Source organism: Salmo trutta, chromosome 24 (genome assembly GCF_901001165.1).
Source record: "Salmo trutta chromosome 24, fSalTru1.1, whole genome shotgun sequence".
Lineage (NCBI taxonomy): Eukaryota > Metazoa > Chordata > Actinopteri > Salmoniformes > Salmonidae > Salmo > Salmo trutta.
Window position 1 is genome coordinate 37,944,058 of NC_042980.1, and position 25,000 is coordinate 37,969,057.

A 25,000-nucleotide genomic window follows, 5' to 3' on the forward strand; every position below is an offset into this window, starting at 1 on the left:
AGAGGGAGAGAGAGAGAGAGACAGAGAGAGAGGGACAGAGAGAGAGAGAGAGGTACAGAGAGGGACAGAGAGAGAGAGAGAGAGAGAGAGAGAGAGGCACATGAGAGAGAGAAGAGAGAGAGAGAGACACAGAGAGAGGGACAGAGAGAGAGAGAGAGAGGTACAGAGAGGGACAGAGAGAGAGACAGAGAGAGAAAGAGAGAGAGAGAGAGAAATAACAGGGAGATGATATGTGCTGTAGATAACATGTGTATCAGTGTGTGTGTTTACTTACTAAGACTCTCTCCTCGTGGCTGTTCAGCTCGCGGAAGATGTGATCAGCATGGGCAGGGTTTATTCCCACCTCTGAGAAAGCTGTCAATCTCTCTGCCACCTGGTCCAGCAGACATCTCATCTGGAAGAGCAGCACAACAGAACACACACAGAGGCAATGACATTTGGTAGGACATACACAAAGATCCAGATATACATGCATCAGCACAGGTGGCTGTGTCACTGTCCCATAGATGTACCAAGATCAGCTGTGTCACTATGCTGCTCTATGGTGTATTGCTTTCAGATACTGTAGCTAGTCTATGTTACCCAAGGTGTACAGACATCAGGTGTGTGTGTGAGGTGTGTGTGTGTGTGTGCTGTCCCACTCACCTCTCTGAAGTTGTGTTCAAAGTGGCGGAGCTGCAGACATCAGGTGTGTGTGTGTGTGTGTGCTGTCCCACTCACCTCTCTGAAGTTGTGTTCAAAGTGGCGGAGCTGCAGACATTGCTCCAGCTTGGCCTGGTGTGTCCCCCAGAACTCATCACACGCCCGCTCTGACTCATCCAACTGGGACAACAGTCTGATAGAGGAGAGGAGAGAGGGAGAGAGGGATGGAGGAAGAGGGGAGAAGATGGATAGAGGATAGGGATGGGGAGGGTTAAAGAGAGAGAGAGACAGAGATGGGGAAAGCCAGACAGGGCCAGAGAAAGAGAGAAGAGGAGAAATAAGACATTTGGACAATCTCTGCTGTCTCTGTGTGCGTTCTGTCCCTCTGTGGTGCGTTCTGTCCCTCTGGGTGCGTTCTGTCCCTCTGGGTGCGTTCTGTCCCTCTGGGTGCGTTCTGTCCCTCTGGGTGCGTTCTGTCCCTCTGGGTGCGTTCTGTCCCTCTGTGTGCGTTCTGTCCCTCTGTGTGCGTTCTGTCCCTCTGTGTGCGTTCTGTCCCTCTGTGTGCGTTCTGTTCACTCTACTGAGTTGAATGTGAAAGGTGCCAAACTGTGTTGTCTTCGCTGTACTAAATCTGACCCGAGAGCAGCCAGCACTGCCAGTCTTTATCATGGTGATGAGCATATGCTGCTGTGTGTTCTAAACTCTTGCATTGGTCTGGAGTGTTATAGATTTCCTGTGTATAGTATATCTGACCCTACTGTGACCCTTGGTTCCCAGTGTGTGTTCAATCCGAGTGTTCTAGGTTCCCAGTGTGTGTTCTAACCCCAGTGTTCTAGCTTCCCAGTGTGTGTTCTAACCCCAGTGTTCTAGGTTCCGTGTGTGTTCTAACCCCAGTGTTCTAGCTTCCCAGTGTGTGTTCTAACCCCAGTGTTCTAGGTTCCGTGTGTGTTCTAACCCCAGTGTTCTAGCTTCCCAGTGTGTGTTCTAACCCCAGTGTTCTAGGTTCTCAGTGTGTGTTCTAACCCCAGTGTTCTAGCTTCCCAGTGTGTGTTCTAACCCCAGTGTTCTAGGTTCCGTGTGTGTTCTAACCCCAGTGTTCTAGCTTCCCAGTGTGTGTTCTAACCCCAGTGTTCTAGGTTCCCAGTGTGTGTTCTAACCCCAGTGTTCTAGGTTCCAAGTGTGTGTTCTAACCACAGTGTTCTAGGTTCCCAGTGTGTCTTCTAACCCCAGTGTTCTAGGTTCCCAGTGTGTGTTCTAACCCCAGTGTTCTAGCTTCCCAGTGTGTGTTCTAACCCCAGTCTTCTAGCTTCCCAGTGTGTGTTCTAACCCCAGTGTTCTAGGTTCCGTGTGTGTTCTAACCCCAGTGTTCTAGCTTCCCAGTGTGTGTTCTAACCCCAGTGTTCTAGGTTCCCAGTGTGTGTTCTAACCCCAGTGTTCTAGGTTCCAAGTGTGTGTTCTAACCCCAGTGTTCTAGGTTCCAAGTGTGTGTTCTAACCCCAGTGTTCTAGGTTCCCAGTGTGTCTTCTAACCCCAGTGTTCTAGGTTCCGTGTGTGTTCTAACCCCAGTGTTCTAGCTTCCCAGTGTGTGTTCTAACCCCAGTGTTCTAGGTTCCCAGTGTGTGTTCTAACCCCAGTGTTCTAGGTTCCGTGTGTGTTCTAACCCCAGTGTTCTAGGTTCCAAGTGTGTGTTCTAACCCCAGTGTTCTAGGTTCCAAGTGTGTGTTCTAACCCCAGTGTTCTAGGTTCCGTGTGTGTTCTAACCCCAGTGTTCTAGGTTCCAAGTGTGTGTTCTAACCCCAGTGTTCTAGGTTCGAAGTGTGTGTTCTAACCCCAGTGTTCTAGGTTCCGTGTGTGTTCTAACCCCAGTGTTCTAGGTTCCGTGTGTGTTCTAACCCCAGTGTTCTAGGTTCCAAGTGTGTGTTCTAACCCCAGTGTTCTAGGTTCCAAGTGTGTGTTCTAACCCCAGTGTTCTAGGTTCCGTGTGTCTTCTAACCCCAGTGTTCTAGGTTCCGTGTGTGTTCTAACCCCAGTGTTCTAGCTTCCCAGTGTGTGTTCTAACCCCAGTGTTCTAGGTTCTCAGTGTGTGTTCTATCCCCAGTGTTCTAGCTTCTCAGTGGGTTCAACCCCAGTGTTCTAGCTTCTCTGTGTGTTCAACCCCAATGTTCTAGGTTCTCAGTGTGTGTTCTAACCCCAGTGTTCTAGCTTCTCTGTGTGTTCAACCCCAATGTTCTAGGTTCTCAGTGTGTGTTCTAACCCCAGTGTTCTAGCTCCTCTGTGTGTTCAACCCCAGTGTTCTAGCTCCTCTGTGTATTCAACCCCAGTGTTCTAGGTTCTCAGTGTGTGTAATTTTTTAATTTTTAATTTCACCTTTTTTTAACCAGGTAGGCTAGTTGAGAACAAGTTCTCATTTGCAAATGCGACCTGGCCAAGATAAAGCATACATACATTGAGTGCAGTCTACATACATTGAGTGCAAATGAGGTAAGATAAGGGAGTTAAGGCAATAAATAGGCCATGGTGGCGAAGTAATTACAATATAGCAATTAAACACTGGAATGGTAGATGTGCAAAAGATGAATGTGCAAGTAGCGATACTGGGGTGCAAAGGAGCAAGATAAATAAATAAATACAGTATGGGGATGAGGTAGATAGATGGGCTGTTTACAGATGGGTTATGTATAGGTGCAGTGATCTGTGAGCTGCTCTGACAGCTGGTGCTTAAAGCTAGTGAGGGAGATATAAGTCACCGGCTTCAGAAATTTTTGCAGTTCGTTCCAGTCATTGGCAGCAGAGAACTGGAAGGAAAGACGACCAAAGGAGGAATTGGCTTTGGGGGTGACCAGTGAGATATACCTGCTGGAGCGCGTGCTACGAGTGGGTGCTGCTATGGTGACCAGTGAGCTGAGATAAGGCGGGACTTTACCTAGCAGAGACTTGTAGATAACCTGTAGCCAGTGGGTTTGGCGACGAGTATGAAGCGAGGGCCAACCAACGAGAGCGTACAGGTTGCAGTGGTGGGTAGTGTATGGGGCTTTGGTGACAAAACGGATGGCACTGTGATAGACTGCATCCAATTTGTTGAGTAGAGTGTTGGAGGTTATTTTATAGACGACATCACCGTAGTCGAGGATCGGTAGGATGATCAGTTTTACAAGGGTATGTTTGGCAGCATGAGTGAAGGATGCTTTGTTGCGATATAGTAAGCCGATTCTAGATTTAATTTTGGATTGGAGATGCTTAATGTGAGTCTGGAAGGAGAGTTTACAGTCTAACCAGACACCTAGGTATTTGTAGTTGTCCACGTATTCTAAGTCAGAGCCGTCCAGAGTAGTGATGCTGGACGGGCGAGCAGGTGTGGGCAGTGATCGATTGAATAGCATGCATTTAGTTTTACTTGCGTTTAAGAGCAGTTGGAGGCCACAGAAGGAGTGTTGTATGGCATTGAAGCTCGTCTGGAGATTTGTTAACACAGTGTCCAAAGAGGGGCCAGAAGTATACAGAATGGTGTCGTCTGCGTAGAGGTGGATCAGAGAATCACCAGCAGCAAGAGCGACATCATTGATGTATACAGAGAAGAGAGTCGGCCCGAGAATTTAACCCTGTGGCACCCCCATAGAGACTGCCAGAGGTTCGGACAACAGGCCCTCCGATTTGACACACTGAACACTATCAGAGAAGTAGTTGGTGAACCAGGCGAGGCAATCATTTGAATAACCAAGGCTGTCGAGTCTGCCAATAAGGATGCGGTTATTGACAGAGTCGAAAGCCTTGGCCAGGTCGATGAATACGGCTGCACAGTAATGTCTCTTATCGATGGCAGTTATGATGTTGTTTAGGACCTTGAGAGCGGCTGAGGTGCACACATGACCAGCTCTGAAACCAGATTGCATAGCGGAGAAGGTGTGGTGGGATTCGAAATGGTCGGTAATCTGTTTGTTAACTTGGCTTTCGAAGACCTTAGAAAGACAGGGGAGGATAGATTTAGGTCTGTAGCAGTTTGGGTCTAGAGTGTCACCGCCTTTGAAGAGGGGGATGACCGTGGCAGCTTTCCAATCTTTGGGAATCTCAGACGATACGAAAGAGAGGTTGAACAGGCTAGTAATAGGGGTTGCAACAATTTCGGGCTGATCATTTTAGAAAGAGAGGGTCCAGATTGTCTAGCCCGGCTGATTTGTAGGGGTCCAGATTTTGCAGCTCTTTCAGAACATCAGCTATCTGGATTTGGGTGAAGGAGAAATGGTGGGGGCTTTGGCGGGTTGCTGTGGAGGGTGCCGGGCAGTTGACCGCGGTAGGGGTAGCCAGGTGGAATGCATGGCCAGCCGTAGAGAAATGCTTATTGAAATTCTCAATTATTGTGGACTTATCGGTGGTGACAGTGTTTCCTAGCCTCAGAGCAGTGGACAGCTGGGAGGTGGTGCTCTTATTCTCCATGGACTTTACAGTGCCCAGGACTTTTTTGAGTTAGTACTACAGGATGCAAATTTCTGTTTGAAAAAGCTAGCCTTAGCTTTCCTAACTGCCTGTCTATATTTGTTCCTAACTTCCCTGAAAAGTTGCATATCACGGGGGCTATCCGATGCTAATGCAGAACGCCACAGAATGTTTTTGTGCTGGTCAAGGGCAGACAGGTCTGGAGTGAACCAAGGACTATACTTTCTAGTTCAAACTTTTTTGAATGGGGCATGCTTATTTAAGATGGTGAGGAAGGCACTTTTAAAGAACAACCAGGCATCCTCTACTGACAGGAGGAGGTCAATGTCATTCCAGGATACCCTGGCCAGGTTGATTAGAAAGGCCTGCTCGCAGAAGTGTTTTAGGGAGCGTTTGACAGTGATGAGGGATGGTCGTTTGGTCGCAGACCCATTACGGATGCAGGCAATGAGGCAGTGATCACTGAGATCTTGATTGAAAACAGCAGAAGTGTATTTGGAGGGCGAGTTAGTTCGGATGACATCTATGAGGGCGCCCGTGTTTACGCATTTGAGGTTATACCTGGTAGGTTCATTGATAATTTGTGTGAGATTGAGGGCATCTAGCTTAGATAGCAGGATGGCCGGGGTGTTAAGCATGTCCCTGTTTAGGTCACCTAATAGCACGAGCTCAGAAGATAGATGTGGGGCAATCAATTCACATATGGTATCGAGGGCACAGCTGGGGGCAGAGGGAGGTCTATAGCAAGCGGCAACAGTGAAAGACTTGTTTCTGGAAAGGTGAATTTTTAGAAGTAGAAGCTCGAATTGTTTGGGTACAGACTTGGATAGTAATACAGAACTCTGCAGGCTATCTCTGCAGTAGATTGCAACACCGCCCCCTTTGGCAGTTCTATCTTGGCGAAAAATGTTATAGTTAGCGATGGAGATTTAAGGGTTTTTGGTGGTTTTCCTAAGCCAGGATTCAGACATGGCTAAGACATCTGGGTTGGCAGAGTGTGCTAAAGCAGGGAGTAAAACAAACTTAGGGAGTATGTTAACATGCATGAAACCAAGGCTTTTACGGTTATAACCCCAGTGTTCTAGGTTCTCAGTGTGTTTTAACCCCAGTGTTCTAGGTTCTCTGTGTGTTCAACCCCAGTGTTCTAGGTTCTCAGTGTGTTTTAACCCCAGTGTTCTAGGTTCTCTGTGTGTTCAACCCCAGTGTTCTAGGTTCTCAGTGTGTTCAACCCCAGTGTTCTAGGTTCTCAGTGTGTTTTAACCCCAGTGTTCTAGGTTCTCTGTGTGTTCAACCCCAGTGTTTTAGGTTCTCAGTGTGTTCAACCCCAGTGTTCTAGGTTCTCAGTGTGTTTAACCCCAGTGTTCTAGGTTCTCTGTGTGTTCAACCCCAGTGTTCTAGGTTCTCAGTGTGTTATAACCCCAGTGTTCTAGGTTCTCTGTGTGTTCAACCCCAGTGTTCTAGGTTCTCTGTGTGTTCAACCCCAGTGTTCTAGGTTCTCAGTGTGTTTTAACCCCAGTGTTCTAGGTTCTCTGTGTGTTCAACCCCAGTGTTCTAGGTTCTCAGTGTGTTATAACCCCAGTGTTCTAGGTTCTCTGTGTGTTCAACCCCAGTGTTCTGGGTTCTCAGTGTGTTCAACCCCAGTGTTTTAGGTTCTCAGTGTGTTATAACCCCAGTGTTCTAGGTTCTCTGTGTGTTCAACCCCAGTGTTCTAGGTTCTCAGTGTGTTATAACCCCAGTGTTCTAGGTTCTCTGTGTGTTCAACCCCAGTGTTCTAGGTTCTCAGTGTGTTCAACCCCAGTGTTCTGGGTTCTCAGTGTGTTCAACCCCAGTGTTTTAGGTTCTCAGTGTGTTATAACCCCAGTGTTCTAGGTTCTCTGTGTGTTCAACCCCAGTGTTCTAGGTTCTCAGTGTGTTTTAACCCCAGTGTTCTAGGTTTTAACTGTGTGTTCTAAGCCCAACCCCAGTGTTCTAGGTTCTCAGTGTGTTCAACCCCAGTGTTCTAGGTTCTCAGTGTGTTTTAACCCCAGTGTTCTAGGTTTTAACTGTGTGTTCTAAGCCCAACCCCAGTGTTCTGGATTCCCAGTGTGTGTTCTAACCTCTGTACGGTGGCCAGGTTCTCCAGTTCGTCCTGGTTCATGTTGTGATCGGGATCTCTGACCATTGGCTCATTAATACTCTCCAACAGTCTGCTGCCCTGTCCTAGAGCCACCTGTAGATCCTCCTGGAGGTAAACCCACATCCCAGCAGTCAGATACACACACTCCCACTCTGAGTTCAGTAGTGTGGCATAAAGAACACTATACAACAGCTCATTTAGATTCAACACAGGTGGATTGTCATTAAATACATTCAGCCTCATTTGTGTATTTGTCTATCTGGAGGACCAGGTGTGTGTGTGTGTGTGTGTGTGTGTGTGTGTGTGTGTGTGTGTGTGTGTGTGTGTGTGTGTGTGTGTGTGTGTGTGTGTGTGTGTGTGTCTGCTCTGTACCTTCATCTTGTCCTTCTTGTCAGTGTGTGATCTCAGTAAGTTGTCAGTAGCCTGGATCTCGTTGGGTAGTTCAGTCTCTGCTAGCTCTGTCCCAAACGACTGCAGGATCTGAGCTGTTCTCTTCACCATCAAAGCAAAGCCCTCCATGTCCTAGACACAGATGGATAAAACACATTAGTTGATAACATACCTAGCTTTACTGGTAAAAGTCATTAGTTGATAACATACCTAGCTTTACTGGTAAAACACATTAATTGAAAAGTAGAAACTGGGCCAAGGTGTTTATGACGTGTGTATTTACAGTGTATTTGTTGGTTGTGTTTGAGTGTGTGTACTCACGGTGCGGTGTGAGATCCACTTGTCGTGGCAGTACTCCTGCGTTCCTCCCAGCTCAGTAGTCAATTGTGTCTGGTCTATATAGGAGTGAAGCTCAGTCACAGAACTCAACATAATCACCTACACACACACACACACACACACACACACACACACACACACACACACACACACACACACACACACACACACACACACACACACACACACACACACACACACACACACACACACACACACACAGGATAGAAGAACATAATAGTGAATCTAATGACAATTTAAAATGCTGTCTATGAATGTGTGTGTTTGTGTGTTTGTGTGTCTGTGTGTCTGTGTCTGTGTCTGTGTCTGTGTGTGTCTGTGTGTGTCTGTGTGTGTCTGTGTGTGTCTGTGTGTGTCTGTGTCTGTGTGTGTCTGTGTGTGTCTGTGTCTGTGTGTGTTTGTGTGTGTGTGTCTGTGTGTGTCTGTGTGTGTGTGTGTGTGTCTGTGTGTGTGGTGTGTGTGTGTGTCTGTGTCTGGGCTGCTGTCTATACGTACTGGGACCTTCATCTTGAACTCATCCTTGTTGAACTTGAACAGGATGTCTGATAGAGTCCTCTGGAATAATGTGGTGGGTCTCAATACCAGAACCAACTGCAGGTTCCCTGGGAACGAACCCTAGAGAGAGAGACACACACACACACACACACACACACACACACACACACACACACACACACACACACACACACACACACACACACACACACACACACACACACACACACACACACACACAATTTAAGAGTAGGTACTGTATTCATTCAAGGGTAGAATAAGGCTGAGACCTTGGAGGATCCCCTGCTACAGAGACTATTAAAAGCAGACCCCCAGACACTATAATTAGGAGCTGTCCCTGCAGCCTGTGTCCCTGCAGCCTGTGTCCCTGCAGCCTTTGTCCCTGCAGCCTGTGTCCCTGCAGAATGAATCCCTGCAGCCTGTGTCCCTGCAGAATGTGTCCCTGTAGCCTGTGTCCCTGCAGCCTGTGTCCCTGCAGCCTGTGTCCCTGCAGCCTGTGTCCCTGCAGAATGAATCCCTGCAGCCTGTGTCCCTGCAGAATGTGTCCCTGCAGCCTGTGTCCCTGCAGCTTTTGTCCCTGCAGCCTGTGTCCCTGCAGAATGAATCCCTGCAGCCTGTGTCCCTGCAGAATGTGTCCCTGCAGAATGTGTCCCTGCAGCCTGTGTCCCTGCAGAATGAATCCCTGCAGAATGAATCCCTGCAGAATGAATCCCTGCAGAATGTGTCCCTGCAGAATGTATCCCTGCAGAATGTGTCCCTGCAGAATGAATCCCTGCAGAATGAATCCCTGCAGAATGAATCCCTGCAGAATGAATCCCTGTAGCCTGTGTCCCTGCAGCCTGTGTCCCTGCAGCCTGTGTCCCTGCAGAATGTGTCCCTGCAGAATGTGTCCCTGCAGAATGTGTCCCTGTAGCCTGTAACCCTGTAGCCTGTATCCCTGAGGTAAGATCACAGCAAGATCAAGATTACTGCTTCAGCCGGTCGTGGAGTCAGGGATTCCCATTCCTGACTTGATGTGTTAACTAATGCAGTTTTAATTAGCAAATTAACTCTGCATACACACATGTTTGATTGAAGAGAGTCAGTAAACGCCTAAAGCACAAATGACAGATCTAAGACTCTACAGGAACTTAATGGAGTTAACTAATCAACCACTCTGGGATACAGGAACTTAATGGAGTTAATAACTAATCAACCACTCTGGGATACAGGAACTTAATGGAGTTAATAACTAATCAATCACTCTGGGATACAGGAACTTAATGGAGTTAATAACTAATCAATCACTCTTGGATACAGGAACTTAATGGAGTTAACTAATCAACCACTCTGGGATACAGGAACTTAATGGAGTTAATAACTAATCAACCACTCTGGGATACAGGAACTTAATGGAGTTAATAACTAATCAACCACTCTGGGATACAGGAACTTAATGGAGTTAACTAATCAACCACTCTGGGATACAGGAACTTAATGGAGTTAATAACTAATCAACCACTCTGGGATACAGGAACTTAATGGAGTTAATAACTAATCAACCACTCTGGGATACAGGAACTTAATGGAGTTAATAACTAATCAATCACTCTGGGATACAGGAACTTAATGGAGTTAATAACTAATCAATCACTCTTGGATACAGGAACTTAATGGAGTTAACTAATCAACCACTCTGGGATACAGGAACTTAATGGAGTTAATAACTAATCAACCACTCTGGGATACAGGAACTTAATGGAGTTAATAACTAATCAACCACTCTGGGATACAGGAACTTAATGGAGTTAACTAATCAACCACTCTGGGATACAGGAACTTAATGGAGTTAATAACTAATCAACCACTCTGGGATACAGGAACTTAATGGAGTTAATAACTAATCAACCACTCTGGGATACAGGAACTTAATGGAGTTAATAACTAATTAACCACTCTGGGATACAGGAACTTAATGGAGTTAATAACTAATCAACCACTCTGGGATACAGGAACTTAATGGAGTTAACTAATCAACCACTCTGGGATACAAGAACTTAATGGAGTTAATAACTAATCAATCACTCTTGGATACAGGAACTTAATGGAGTTAATAACTAATCAACCACTCTGGGATACAGGAACTTAATGGAGTTAACTAATCAACCACTCTGGGATACAGGAACTTAATGGAGTTAATAACTAATCAACCACTCTGGGATACAGGAACTTAATGGAGTTAATAACTAATCAACCACTCTGGGATACAGGAACTTAATGGAGTTAATAACTAATCAACCACTCTGGGATACAGGAACTAATGGAGTTAATAACTAATCAACCACTCTGGGATACAGGAACTTAATGGAGTTAACTAATCAACCACTCTGGGATACAGGAACTTAATGGAGTTAATAACTAATCAACCACTCTGGGATACGGGAACTAATGGAGTTAATAACTAATCAACCACTCTGGGATACAGGAACTTAATGGAGTTAATAACTAATCAACCACTCTGGGATACAGGAACTTAATGGAGTTAATAACTAATCAACCACTCTGGGATACAGGAACTTAATGGAGTTAATAACTAATCAACCACTCTGGGATACAGGAACTTAATGTAGTTAATAACTAATCAACCACCCTGGGATACAGGAACTTAATGGAGTTAACTAATCAACCACTCTGGGATACAGGAACTTAATGGAGTTAATAACTAATCAACCACTCTGGGATACAGGAACTTAATGGAGTTAATAACTAATCAACCACTCTGGGATACAGGAACTTAATGGAGTTAATAACTAATCAACCACTCTGGGATACAGGAACTTAATGGAGTTAATAACTAATCAACCACTCTGGGATACAGGAACTTAATGGAGTTAATAACTAATCAACCACTCTGGGATACAGGAACTTAATGGAGTTAACTAATCAACCACTCTGGGATACAGGAACTTAATGGAGTTAACTAATCAACCACTCTGGGATACAGGAACTTAATGGAGTTAACTAATCAACCACTCTGGGATACAGGAACTTAATGGAGTTAACTAATCAAACACTCTGGGATACAGGAACTTAATGGAGTTAATAACTAATCAACCACTCTGGGATACAGGAACTAATGGAGTTAATAACTAATCAACCACTCTGGGATACAAGAACTTACTGGAATGAATGAGTGAACTGTTCCTCTCTGCTGAGTTGCCCAACTAGGGAGATCTCTAAATTACCTCTGACCCAACAGTGCAGTGCGAGAGAGAGGAGAGAGGAGAGAGAGAGAGAGAGAGAGAGAGAGAGAGAGAGGACACGTGTACTTAGCCCCTACAGTCCAGGCTCCGAACTCAATACCTGTTAACATTTGTGATGTTTCTCTTTAAATGATTTATCATTAGGTCTGGGATGTGCCCTCTCAACACATGCAAGCCTTCATTACTGTTCATTACACGGCCTGTGTGTGTCATTTAGCCTGGAAGAACTATCCAGATCAGGCTGTCGTTCCGGCGGTGACTGACTGGCTCCCATTATCAGCCTGTCAGGCGGTAACGTTCCACTTGCGGGATTAATAAAGCTGAAATGAGGGAGGAACGTGGCCGTGGGAAGATGTTTGGGGATGGGGGTGCTTTTGTTTGTTTATTATTCCGATTTTTCAGGGGGCGCTGCAGCACCCGTACTTCCCGCAGCCATGGCCGTTTCATGTCCCAGTGGAATCTGGATCGTCATATTCATCTCTGTCTCCATATATCCTCCTCTGTCTAGGAAACGCTCTCTCTCCCTCTTTCCCTCCCTCCCACAACTTATTTTATTTTCACTGAAACTAAAGGTGAGGATTCCGTGTTAATCACAGAGAACCCATAGACACCTACTTGCCTGTGTGAGTAGCTGTCCGTGCTACTGTGGTGCTGAAACCAAGGATGTAGTCCTATAATGTACTGTTTTGTATACTACCAATGGGGTTAAATAGCACTTACGATTTAGGTATTGATTCATATCGATATGAATCATGTTCAGCTACATATTGTTACTTATTTGATAAGGTTCTGAAGGATCTCATAAATGGTGTAGTAATATTGTACAAAAGAAAAAGACATTGGAAATCCTGTGCTATTAATGGACGGACCATTACGGCACTAAAACAGCGTATCATCTACAGCACAAATAAAGAAACTCCCTATGTAACCTTATTACCAATGCAGAGAGAATATTCTTCACAGCTCACACACTTTATTCAGCTGCCAGCAAGCTGTCATCTAGCAGGAAACAGAGATCGTGAGAGAGAAAGAGAGAGAGAGAGCAAGAGAGAGACCGAAAGAAAGAGAGAGGAAGTAAGAGAGAGAGACGGCCTGAACACCAGCTGTGACTGGACAGGAAACACCAGGCTATGAGAGAGAGAGACACACACACACACACACACACACACACACACACACACACACACAGAGGCACAGACACACTCGCCAGAAACACCCACGCATGGTTACTCACTGCGATGCGGAGCAGGGTCCCCTTGACGGCAGCCCATCGGTCCTGCCGTCGGTCAATGACCAGAATGAAACCCACTCCTGCTGCAGACAGACTGGAAAAGAGAGAAAGGAGGACCCCGGTCAACACAACCACTAACACCTGATCCCACCGCACATGACCATAACAAGAACACAGCTGGAGACTGGAGAGAGAGGAATAAGATTAAGTAGGACCACAATGACTGGACATGACCAGAGAATGAACATTGAACCACAATGGTGAGAGAGGATAGAGATGACAGTGTCTACTGCACGAGTAGTATCTCTCTGTCATGCCAGAGTAGAGACACCTACCCTCTCAGTCAGCTTAGGTACAGGCAAGGTAAAGATGCTTCAAAAACACTGTCCTTAGTCCACGGTGAGAGAGGCATGACAGCTTGTTTAACTAGATATACAGTCCTTCAAGTTTAAGATATACAGTCCTTCAAGTATACAGTCCCCCAGAGAAAACAGGTCCAATCCATACACAGAGAAAACAGGTCCAATCCACACACAGAGAAAGCAGGTCCAATCCACACACAGAGAAAACAGGTCCAATCCACACACAGAGAAAACAGGTCCAATCCACACACAGAGAAAGCAGGTCCAATCCACACACAGAGAAAACAGGTCCAATCCACACACAGAGAAAACAGGTCCAATCCACACACAGAGAAAACAGGTCCAATCCACACACAGAGGAAACAGGTCCAATCCACACACAGAGAAAACAGGTCCAATCCACACACAGAGAAAGCAGGTCCAATCCACACACAGAGAAAGCAGGTCCAATCCACACACAGAGAAAGCAGGTCCAATCCACACACAGAGAAAGCAGGTCCAATCCACACACAGAGAAAACAGGTCCAATCCACACACAGAGAAAGCAGGTCCAATCCACACACAGAGAAAGCAGGTCCAATCCACACACAGAGAAAGCAGGTCCAATCCACACACAGAGAACGGTAAAACAGCCCAAAATCAGAGGTTCTAAAACCCCAGCCCGTTGTAGTCTCAGGAGCAGCCAGGTCACCTGTGATACAAGTCAATATTTGACGTCCATCCATGTCTGAGGACGGGAGATGACGTGGAAACCGGCCACTAGGGGCAACAGTGAGTACTGTTACCTTCAAGTAGGTTTCGGTGTTGATAGTGTGTTGTCAACGGGGATGGATGCATGGATGTAAGCATCTGCCTCTGATTCCAAAGGTTGCAAGTTCCAATTTTTTTTTTTAAGCCTATCCCAAACCTTAACCCTTACCGTAACCATTTGGAGTTAATGCCTAACCTTAATCTTAAACACTTCGAAATGTTCCGTTTGGAACAATGTAAAAATGTTTCGTTTGGAACAATGTAAAAATGTTTCGTTTGGAACAATGTAAAAATGTTCCGTTTGGAACAATGTAAAAATGTTTCGTTTGGAACAATGTAAAAATGTTCCGTTTGGAACAATGTAAAAATGTTCCGTTTGGAACAATGTAAAAATGTTTCGTTTGGAACAATGTAAAAATGTTCCGTTTGGAACAATGTAAAAATGTTTCGTTTGGAACAATGTAAAAATGTTCCGTTTGGAACAATGTAAAAATGTTCCGTTTGGAACAATGTAAAAATGTTTCGTTTGGAACAATGTAAAAATGTTTCGTTTGGAACAATGTAAAAATGTTTCGTTTGGAACAATGTAAAAATGTTCCGTTTGAGAAACAAAGATGAACGTCTCATTCTGACGTGAGACTGTGAGAGCAGGTTGCTCAGGAGAGGGGTTCAGGTGGAGGAATCAAAGTCAATCCCATGTGTAGCCAGTCAGCAGAATCAACTGTGCACACTCACGCTCACACACACACACACTGACTCACTGAGTCCTTTTAGAGGTGACACGTGAGCTCAAGCCTCAGCAGCAAACCCTGCCGGTCACAGCAAACTGATGAACAGAATGTCTCCACTCCTCCTCACACGACAACAGCTCTGCTAACCCAAATCCTCCCACAGAGAAAAAGGATCAATAATTCCATATTGAAAGTGATAACAGGCAGAAGAAGGACAGAAGAGAAGAGGTGTGTCTCTGTGTGTGTGTTACTGTGTTGGAGGGAGAGCAGTCAGCCTCCGCTACTGTACCGTGCTCGCTGCTCAACCAATGACGCGCCAGGGACTACCGTGCCAACAGCAAATTCCAGCCTGGCTGAGGGGTGGCCAGCCAGAAAGCCTGGGGATGTGGGAGAAAGGACGGACTGATGGAGAGGAGCAGAGCTGCAGTCTCTCTCTCAGTGTCTGTCTCTCTCTCTCAGTCTCTGTGTCTCTCTCTCTCTGTCTCTCTCTCTCTCTCTCTCTGTGTCTGTCTCTCTCTCTCTCTCTCTCTCTCTCTAAGGTCTCTCGCTGTCTCTGTGTCACTCTCTGTGTCTGTGTCTCTCTCTCTGTGTCTCTGTGTGTCTCTCTCTGTGTCTCTCTCGCTCTGTCTCTCTCTCTCTGTGTCTCTCTCTCTCTCTCTGTGTCTCTCTCTCTCTCTGTGGCTCTCTCTCTCTGTGTCTCTCTCTCTGCGTCTCTGTCTCTGCCTCTGTTTCTGTCTCTCTCTCTCTCTCTGTCTCTCTCTCTCTCTCTCTGTGTCTCTCTCTCTCTGTCTCTCTCTCTCTGTCTCTCTCTCTCTGTCTCTCTCTCTCTGTCTCTCTCTCTCTCAATTCAATTCAATTCAATTCAATTCGCTTTATTGGCATGACGTAACAATGTACATATTGCCAAAGCTTATTTTGGATATTTACAATATAAAAAATAAATAAAAATGAGAATCAAAAGTGTCAACGGGACAACAGTAACAACAATAACCAAGGGTCAAAATAGCCATACATTCAACAATAACAATAATCATACAGTAGAGGACATGTGCAGGTTGATTGTCTGTCAGACACTGTCCCTCAACTTATGGCAGGCAGCAATGTAGTGCGCTGCCAACACACAGCTCTCTGTGTCCTCCCCCAACAGGATGGGTAGCCTATCCTCATCAGAGAGGTCTTTGAAACCTTGAATAAGGGTTTCAAATTTGGGGAAATGACACTCTCTAATTGTTTTATATTTTCGACATTTTGTCAGGAAATGCAGCTCTGTCTCAGGTTCTGCTGTTGTTCAGTGGTTGCACAGCCTTTCCTCTACAGGGAGCCAGGTTTTCCTGCGTCTACCCTTCTCAATGGCAAGGCTGTTAAATATTAACCATGGTCAAATATTTAGCCACGGTGTACTGTTGATTTAGGGCCAGATAGCACTGCATTGTGCTTTGTTATTGTGCTTGTGTTTCCCAATAAGTAATGTAGTTTTGTTTTGACTGTGTTTGGTTTATTCTGATTGATTGGATGTTCTGGTCCTGAGGCTTCGGTGTGTTAGTAGAACAGGTTTGTGAACTCAGCCCCAGGACTAGCTGGATGAGTGGACTATTTTCTTTGCTCAGCTCTTGGCATTGCAGGGCCTGGTAATGATATGAGAGGGGGTCACTGTATTTTAGATGTTTCCAAAACTTAATTGCTCTTTTTTGAGTTTTTATTATTAGCTGATTTTGGCCTAATTCTGCCCTGCATGCATTGTTTGTAGTTTTCCTCTGGACACGTAGGAGAATCTTACAGAACTCTGCATGCAGGGTTTCAATGGGGTGTTTGTTAGGATGAAACAGTCAGAGGTCACCAAGCACAACATTGCTTCAGCGTGTAAATCAGCTAGAAAGATGTCGGCATCGAGTAATTGTCTCTGGCCCCCTCCCAGTTAGGGGGAGTGATGAGCTCTACAGCAGTCGCACAACTAAATCGCTGGTTGAAAACTGTTTTCTGCCCCTCCAAAAAGATAGAATTTGTAGATAATTGGCCCTCTTTCTGGGACTCACCCACAAACAGGACCAAGCCTGGCCTGTTGAGGAGTGACGGACTCCATCCTAGCTGGAGGGGGGCTCTCATCTTATCTACGAACATAGACAGGGCTCTAACTCCCCTAGCTCCACAATGAAATAGGGTGCAGGCCAGGCTTGGTCCTGTTTGTGGGTGAGTAGAGCTCATCACTCCCCCTAACTGGGAGGGGGTCAGAGACAATTACTCGATGCCGACACATCTTTCTAGCTGATTTACATGCTGAAGCTATGTTGCGCTTGGTGACCTCTGACTGTTTCATCCTAACATCGTTGGTGCCGACGTGGAGTCTGCCACTAGCACAGTCAGTGTAGTCAGCTCAGCTATCCCCATTGAGACTGTGTCTGTGCCTCAACCTAGGTTGGGCAAAACTAAACATGGCGGTGTTCGCCTTAGCAATCTCACTAGAATAAAGACCTCCTCCATTCCTGACATTATTGAAAGAGATCGTGATACCTCACATCTCAAAATAGGGCTACTTAATGTTAGATCCCTCACTTCCAAGGCAGTTATAGTCAATGAACTATAATCACTGATCATAATCTTGATGTGATTGGACTGACTGAAACATGGCTTAAGCCTGATGAATTTACTGTTTTAAATGAGGCCTCACCTCCTGGTTACACTAGTGACCATATCCCCCATGCATCCCACAAAGGCGAGGTGTTGCTAACATTTACGATAGCAAATTTCGTCTTTTGAGCTTCTAGTCATGAAGCCTACTCAATCACTTTTTATAGCTACTGTTTACAGGCCTCCTGGGCCATATACAGTGTTCCTCACTGAGTTCCCTGAATTCCTATCGGACCTTGTAGTCATAGCAGATAATATTCTAATTTTTGGTGACTTTAATATTCACATGGAAAAGTCCACAGACCCACTCCAAAAGGCTTTCGGAGCCATCATCTCCTCAGTGGGTTTTGTCCAACATGTCTCCGGACCTATTCACTGCCACAGTCATACTTTGGACCTAGTTTTGTCCCATGGAATAAATGTTGTGGATCTTAATGTTTTTCCTCATAATCCTGGACTATTGGACCACCATTTTATTGCGTTTGCAATCGCAACAAATAATCTGCTCAGACCCCAACCAAGGAGCATCAAAAGTCGTGCTATAAATTCTCAGACAACCCAAAGATTCCTTGATGCCCTTCCAGACTCCCTCTGCCGACCCAAGGACGTCAGAGGACAAAAATCAGTTAACCACCTAACTGAGGAACTCAATTTAAAAACAAAAAAAACAAAAAACATTTGTCATAAGAAACTAGCTCCCTGGTATACAGAAAATACCCGAGGTCTGAAGCAAGCTTCCAGAAAATTGGAACGGAATTGGCGCCACACCAAACTGGAAGTCTTCCAACTAGCTTGGAAAGACAGTACCGTACGGTATCGAAGAGCCCTCACTGCTGCTCGATCATCCTATTTTTCCAACCTAATTGAGGAAAATAAGAACAATCCGAAATGTATTTTTGATACTGTTGCAAAGCTAACTAAAAAGCAGCATTCCCCAAGAGAGGATGGCTTTCACTTCAGCAGTAATAAATTCATGAACTTCTTTGAGGAAAAGATCATGATCATTAGAAAGCAAATTACGGACTCCTCTTTAAATCTGCGTATTCCTCCAAAGCTCCGTTGTCCTGAGTCTGCACAACTCTGCCAGGACCTAGGATCAAGGGAGACACTCAAGTGTTTTAGTACTATATCTCTTGACACAATGATGAAAATAATCATGGCCTCTAAACCTTCAAGCTGCATACTGGACCCTATTCCAACTAAACTACTGAAAGAGCTGCTTCCTGTGCTTGGCCCTACTATGTTGAACATAATAAACGGCTCTCTATCCACCGGATGTGTACCAAACTCACTAAAAGTGGCAGTAATAAAGCCTCTCTTGAAAAAGCCAAATCTTGACCCAGAAAATATAAAAAGCTATCGGCCTATATCAAATCTTCCATTCCTCTCAAACATTTTAGAAAAAGCTGTTGCGCAGCAACTCACTGCCTTCCTGAAGACAAACAATGTATACGAAACGCTTCAGTCTGGTTTTAGACCCCCTCATAGCCCTGAGACTGCACTTGTGAAGGTGGTAAATGACCTTTTAATGGCATCAGACCGAGGCTCTGCATCTGTCCTCGTGCTCCTAGATCTTAGTGCTGCTTTTGATACCATCGATCACCACATTCTTTTGGAGAGATTGGAAATCCAAATTGGTCTACACGGACAAGTTCTGGCCTGGTTTAGATCTTATCTGTCGGAACGATATCAGTTTGTCTCTGTGAATGGTTTGTCCTCTGACAAATCAACTGTAAATTTCGGTGTTCCTCAAGGTTCCGTTTTAGGACCACTATTGTTTTCACTATATATTTTACCTCTTGGGGATGTCATTCGAAAACATAATGTTAAATTTCACTGCTATGCGGATGACACACAGCTGTACATTTCAATGAAACATGGTGAAGCCCCAAAATTGCCCTCGCTAGAAGCCTGTGTTTCAGTCATAAGGAAGTGGAAGGCTGCAAACGTTCTACTATTAAACTCGGACAAAACAGAGATGCTTGTTCTAGGTCCCAAGAAACAAAGAGATCTGTTGAATCTGACAATTAATCTTGATGGTTGTACAGTCGTCTCAAATAAAACTGCGAAGGACCTCGGCGTTACTCTGGACCCTGATCTCTCTTTTGAAGAACATATCAAGACTGTTTCAAGGACAGGTTTTTTCCATCTACGTAACATTGCAAAAATCAGACATTTTCTGTCCAAAAATGATGCAGAAAAATGTATCCATGCTTTTGTTACTTCAAGGTTGGACTACTGCAATGCTCTACTTTCCGGCTACCCGGATAAAGCACTAAATAAACTTCAGTTAGTGCTAAATACGGCTGCTAGAATCCTGACTAGAACCAAATTATTTGATCATATTACTCCAGTGCTAGCCTCCCTACACTGGTTTCCTGTTAAGGCGAGAGCTGATTTCAAGGTTTTACTGCTAACCTACAAAGCATTACATGGGCTTGCTCCTACCTATCTTTCTGATTTGGTCCTGCTGTACATACCTACACGTACGCTACAGTCACAAGACGCAGGCCTCCTAATTGTCCCTAGAATTTCTAAGCAAACAGCTGGAGGCAGGGCTTTCTCCAATAAAGCTCCATTTTTATGGAATGGTCTGCCTACCCATGTGAGAGACGCAGACTCGGTCTCAAACTTTAAGTCTTTACTGAAGACTCATCTCTTCAGTAGGTCCTATGATTGAGTGTAGTCTGGCCCAGGAGTGTGAAAGTGAATAGAAAGGCTCTGGAGCAATGAATCGCCGTTGCTGTCTCTGCCTAGCCGGTTCCCCTCTCTCCACTGGGATTCTCTGCCTCTAACCCTATTACAGGGGCTGAGTCACTGGCTTATTGGTGTTCTTCCATGCCGTCCCTAGGAGGGGTGCGTCACTTGAGTGGGTTGAGTCACTGACGTGGTCTTCCTGTCTGGGTTGGCGCCCCCCCTTGGGTTGTGCCGTGGCGGAGATCTTTGTGGGCTATACTCAGCCTTGTCTCAGGATGGTAAGTTGGTGATTGAAGTTATCCCTCTAGTGGTGTGGGGGCTGTGCTTTGGCAAAGTGGGTGGGGTTATATCCTTCCTGTTTGGCCCTGTCCGGGGGTATCATCAGATGGGGCCACAGTGTCTCCTGACCCCTCCTGTCTCAGCCTCCAGTATGTATGCTGCAGTAGTTTATGTGTCAGGGGGCTAGAGTCAGTCTGTTATATCTGGAGTATTTCTCCTGTCTTATCCGGTGTCCTGTGTGAATTTAAGTATGCTCTCTCTAATTCTCCCTTTCTCTCTTTCCTTCTTTCTCTCTCTCGGAGGACCTGCGCCCTAGCACCATGCCTCAGGACTACCTGGCATGATGACTCCTTGCTGTCCCCAGTCCACCTGGCCGTGCTGCTGCTCCAGTTTCAACTGTTCTGCCTGCGGCTATGGAACCCTGACCTTTTCACCGGACGTGCTACCTGTCCCAGACCTGCTGTTTTCAACTCTCTAGAGACAGCAGGAGCGGTAGAGATACTCTCAATGATCAGCTATGAAAAGCCAACTGACATTTAGTCTTGAGGTGCTGACTTGTTGCACACTCGACAACTACTGTGATTATTATTATTTGAACATGCTGGTCATTTATGAACATTTGAACATCTTGGCCATGTTCTGTTATAATCTCCACCCGGCACAGCCAGAAGAGGACTGGCCGCCCCTCATAGCCTGGTTCCTCTTTAGGTTTCTTCCTAGGTTTTGGCCTTTCTAGGGAGTTTTTCCTAGCCACCGTGCTTCTACACCTGCATTGCTTGCTGTTTGGGGTTTTAGGCTGGGTTTCTGTACAGCACTTTGAGATATCAGCTGAGGTAAGAAGGGCTATATAAATAAATTTGATTTGATTTGATATTAATCAAATCAATTTTTTGGGGTCATATACACATGGTTAGCAGATGTTAATGCAAGTGTGGCGAAATGCTTGTGCTTCTAGTTCCAAAAGTGCAGTAATATATAACAAGTAATCTAACAATTCCCCAACAACTACCTAATACACACAAATCTAAAGGGGTGAATGAGAATATGTACATATAAGTATATGGATGAGTGATGTCTGAGCGGCATAGGCAAGGTGCAATAGATGGTATAAAATACAGTATATAGATATGATATGAGTAATGTAAGATATGTAAAGTGTATTAATGTGGCATTATTTAAACTGGCATTGTTTAAAGTGACTAGTGATCCATTTATTAAAGTGGCCAGCGATTGGGTCTCAGTGTAGGCAGCAGCCTCTCGAGTTAATGATTGCTGTTTAGCAGTCTGATGGCCTTGCGATAGAAGCTGTTTTTCAGTCTCTCGGTCCCCGCTTTGACGCACCTGTACTGACCTCTTCTGGATGATAGCGGGGTGAACAGGTAGTGGCTCGGGTGGTTGTTGTCCTTGATGATCTTTTTGGCCTTCCTGTGACATCGGGTGCTGTAGGTGTCATGGAGGGCAGGTAGTTTGACCCCAGTGATGCGTTGTGCAGACCGCACTACCCTCTGGAGAGCCTTGCGGTTGAGGGCGGTGCAGTTGCCGTACCAGGCGGTGATACAGCCCGACAGGATGCTCTTGATTGTGCATCTATAAAAGTTTGTCAGGGTTTTGGGTAACAAACCAAATTTCTTCAGCCTCCTGAGGTTGAAGAGGCACTGTGCGCCTTCTTTACCACACTGTCTGTGTGGGTGGACCATCTCAGTTTGTCTGTGATGTGTATGCCACGGAACCTAAAACGTTCCACCTTCTCCACTGCTGTCCCTTCGATATGGATAGGGGGGTGTTCCCTTTGCTATTTCCACGATCATGTCCTTTGTTCTGTTGACATTGAGTGAGAGGTTATTTTCCTGACACCACGCTCCGAGTGCCCTCACCTCCTCCCTGTAGGCTGTCTCGTCATTGTTGCTAATCAAGCCCACTACTGTTGTGTCGTCCACAAACTTGATGACTGAGTTGGAGGCGTGCATAGCCACGTAGTCGTGGGTGAACAAGGAGTACAGGAGGGGGCTGAGCACGCACCCTTGTGGGGCCCCAGTGTTGAGGGTCAGCGAAGTGGAGATGTTGTTTCCTACCTTCACCACCTGGGGGCGGCCCGTCAGAATGTCCAGGACCCAATTGCACAGGGCTGGGATGAGACCCAGGGCCTCCAGCTTGAAGTTGAGCTTGGAGGGTACTATGGTGTTGAATGCTGAGCTGTAGTCAATAAACAGCATTTTTACATAGGTATTCCTTTTGTCCAGATGGGATAGGGCAGTGTGCACCTGTTGGGGCGGTGTACAAACTGAAGTGGGTCTAGGGTGGCCGGTAAGTCATTTAGTTCAGTTATCTTTGTCTTCTTGGGTCCAGAAACAATGGTGGCCATCTTGAAGCATGTGGGGACAACAGACTGGGACCAGCCAGCTGGTCTATGCATGCTCTGAGGACGCGGCTAGGGATGCCGTCTGGGCCAGCAGCCTTGCGAGGGTTAACACGTTTAAATGTTTTACTCATGTTGGCCACGGAAAAGGAGGGGGGGTGGCTCTGTATTATCCTCAAAGTGGGCAAAGAAGGTGTTTAGTTTGTCTGGAAGCGTGACGTCGGTGTCCATGACGTGGCTGGTTTTCTTTTTGTAGTCCGCGATTTCCTGCAGACCCTGAGCCATTGAATTGCGACTCCACCTTGTCTCTGTACCGGCATTTAGCTTGTTTGATTGCCTTGTGGAAGGAATAACTACACTGTTTATAATCAGCCATGTTGACAGATCTCTTTCCATGGTTAAATGCGGTGGTTCGCGCTTTCAGTTTTGCACGAATGCCACCATCCATCCACGGTTTCTGGTTAGGGTAGGTTTCAATAGTCACAGTGGGTACAACATCCCCAATGCACTTCTTTATAAACTCACTCACCAAGCCAGCGTATAGGTCGATGTTGTTCTCTGAGGCTGACCGGAACATATTCCAGTCCGCGTGATCAAAACAATCTTGAAGCGTGGCTTCTGATTGGTCAGACCAGCGTTGAATGGTTCTCGTCACTGGTACATCCTGTTTGAGTTTCTGCCTATAAGACGGTAGGCGCAAGATAGCGTCGTGGTCGGATTTGCCGAAGGGAGGGCAGGGGAGGGCTTGTATGCATCGCGGAAGTTAGAGTAGCAGTGATCGAGTGTATTACCCCCGCGTGTAGTGCAATCAATATGCTGATAGAATTTAGGTAGCCTTGTTCTCAAATTTGCTTTGTTAAAAATCCCAGCTACAATAAATGCAGCCTCAGGATATATGGTTTCCAGTTTACTTAGAGTCCAGAAAAGTTCCTTGAGGGCCGTCTTGATGTCTGCTTGAGGGGAAATGTACACAGCTGTGACTATAAATGACGAGTATTCTCCTTTTGTAGGTAAAATGACCGGCATTTGATTGTAAGGAATTCTAGGTCGGGTGAGCAGAAGAACTTGAGTTCCTGTATGTTGTTATGATTACACAATGAGTCGTTAATCATGAAGCATACACCCCTGCCCTTCCTCTTCCCAGAGAGGTGTTTATCTCTGTCTGCGTAATGCATGGAGAAGCCCGGTGGCCGAACCGATTCCGACAACATATCCCGAGAGAGCCATGTTTCCGTGAAACAGAGAATGTTACGATCTCTGATGTCTCTCTGGAAGGCAACCCTTGCTCGAATTTCGTCTACCTCAAATCAAATCAAATTTTATTGGTCACATACACATGGTTAGCAGATGGTAATGTGAGTGTAGCGAAATGCTTGTGCTTCTAGTTCCGACAGTGCAGTAATATCTAACAAGTAATCTAATAATTTCACAACAACCTTATACACACAAGTATAAAGGAATACCGTCTACCTTGTTGTCTAGAAACTGAACATTGACGAGTAGTATACTCCGGAGTGATACCCCTCCCCAACCCTCAGCACAGACAGATCCATTTACCTAACATTCTCACTGACACAATGCCAATAATAGTAAAACAAAAACCAAGTCTTAAATGACAGTTTATAACTAGAGGTTTCCCCTAACCACTGACACATTCCCACCCTTCTACCTCGAGCCTCATGTAACAGCATGTGGTGTATATGAGCCTATAATGCCACCTGCTGGCCAGTTCCACACAGCAGTCAATGGGAGCTGAGGATAACACACTTTTGTTTTGTTATATATTTTTTGAAATTGTACCTTTATTTATCTAGGCAAGTCAGTTAAGAACAAATTCTTATTTACAATGACGGCCTACCCCAGACGACGCTGGGCCAATTGTGCGTCACCCTATGGGACTCCCAATCACGGCCAGATGTGATACAGCCTGGATTCAAACCAGGGACTGTAGTGCACTGAGATGCAGTGTCTTAGACCGCTGCGCCACTCGGGAGCCCTGGTTTGCACTGAAAATATGGTTTATGCTATTAGGGATCCTTGGGACATCCCTACCCCCATTGAAGTAGATATTCAAAATGTTAGGTTTAGGGTTAGGCAAGGGTTATGTTTAGGGTAGGGGTTAAGGTTAGGTGTAGGGCATGATTGTCCCAAGGATCCCAGATAACACTGACCCTGAAAATATAGTCCATACCATTGGCTGAGTTGATAACCTGTCAACCTACAGTAGGAGCAATGCGGCTGGTGAACAAGGAAGTTTAGAATGTTAACATGT

At 45.6% G+C, this 25,000-nt stretch overlaps 1 protein-coding gene across 1 annotated transcript in view; it reads right to left on the bottom strand.

Annotated features, from left to right (window-relative positions):
• Positions 1 to 25,000, bottom strand: part of LOC115161249 (guanine nucleotide exchange factor DBS) — a gene marked incomplete in the record, with an annotated part of 67,085 nt that overhangs the window by 9,801 nt on the left and 32,284 nt on the right. Inside the window, 7 exon segments of the mRNA XM_029712063.1 lie at positions 275 to 394; positions 721 to 835; positions 7,170 to 7,294; positions 7,562 to 7,711; positions 7,901 to 8,017; positions 8,435 to 8,554; positions 12,932 to 13,022. Of these exon segments, the coding sequence (XP_029567923.1) occupies positions 275 to 394; positions 721 to 835; positions 7,170 to 7,294; positions 7,562 to 7,711; positions 7,901 to 8,017; positions 8,435 to 8,554; positions 12,932 to 13,022 (838 nt within the window).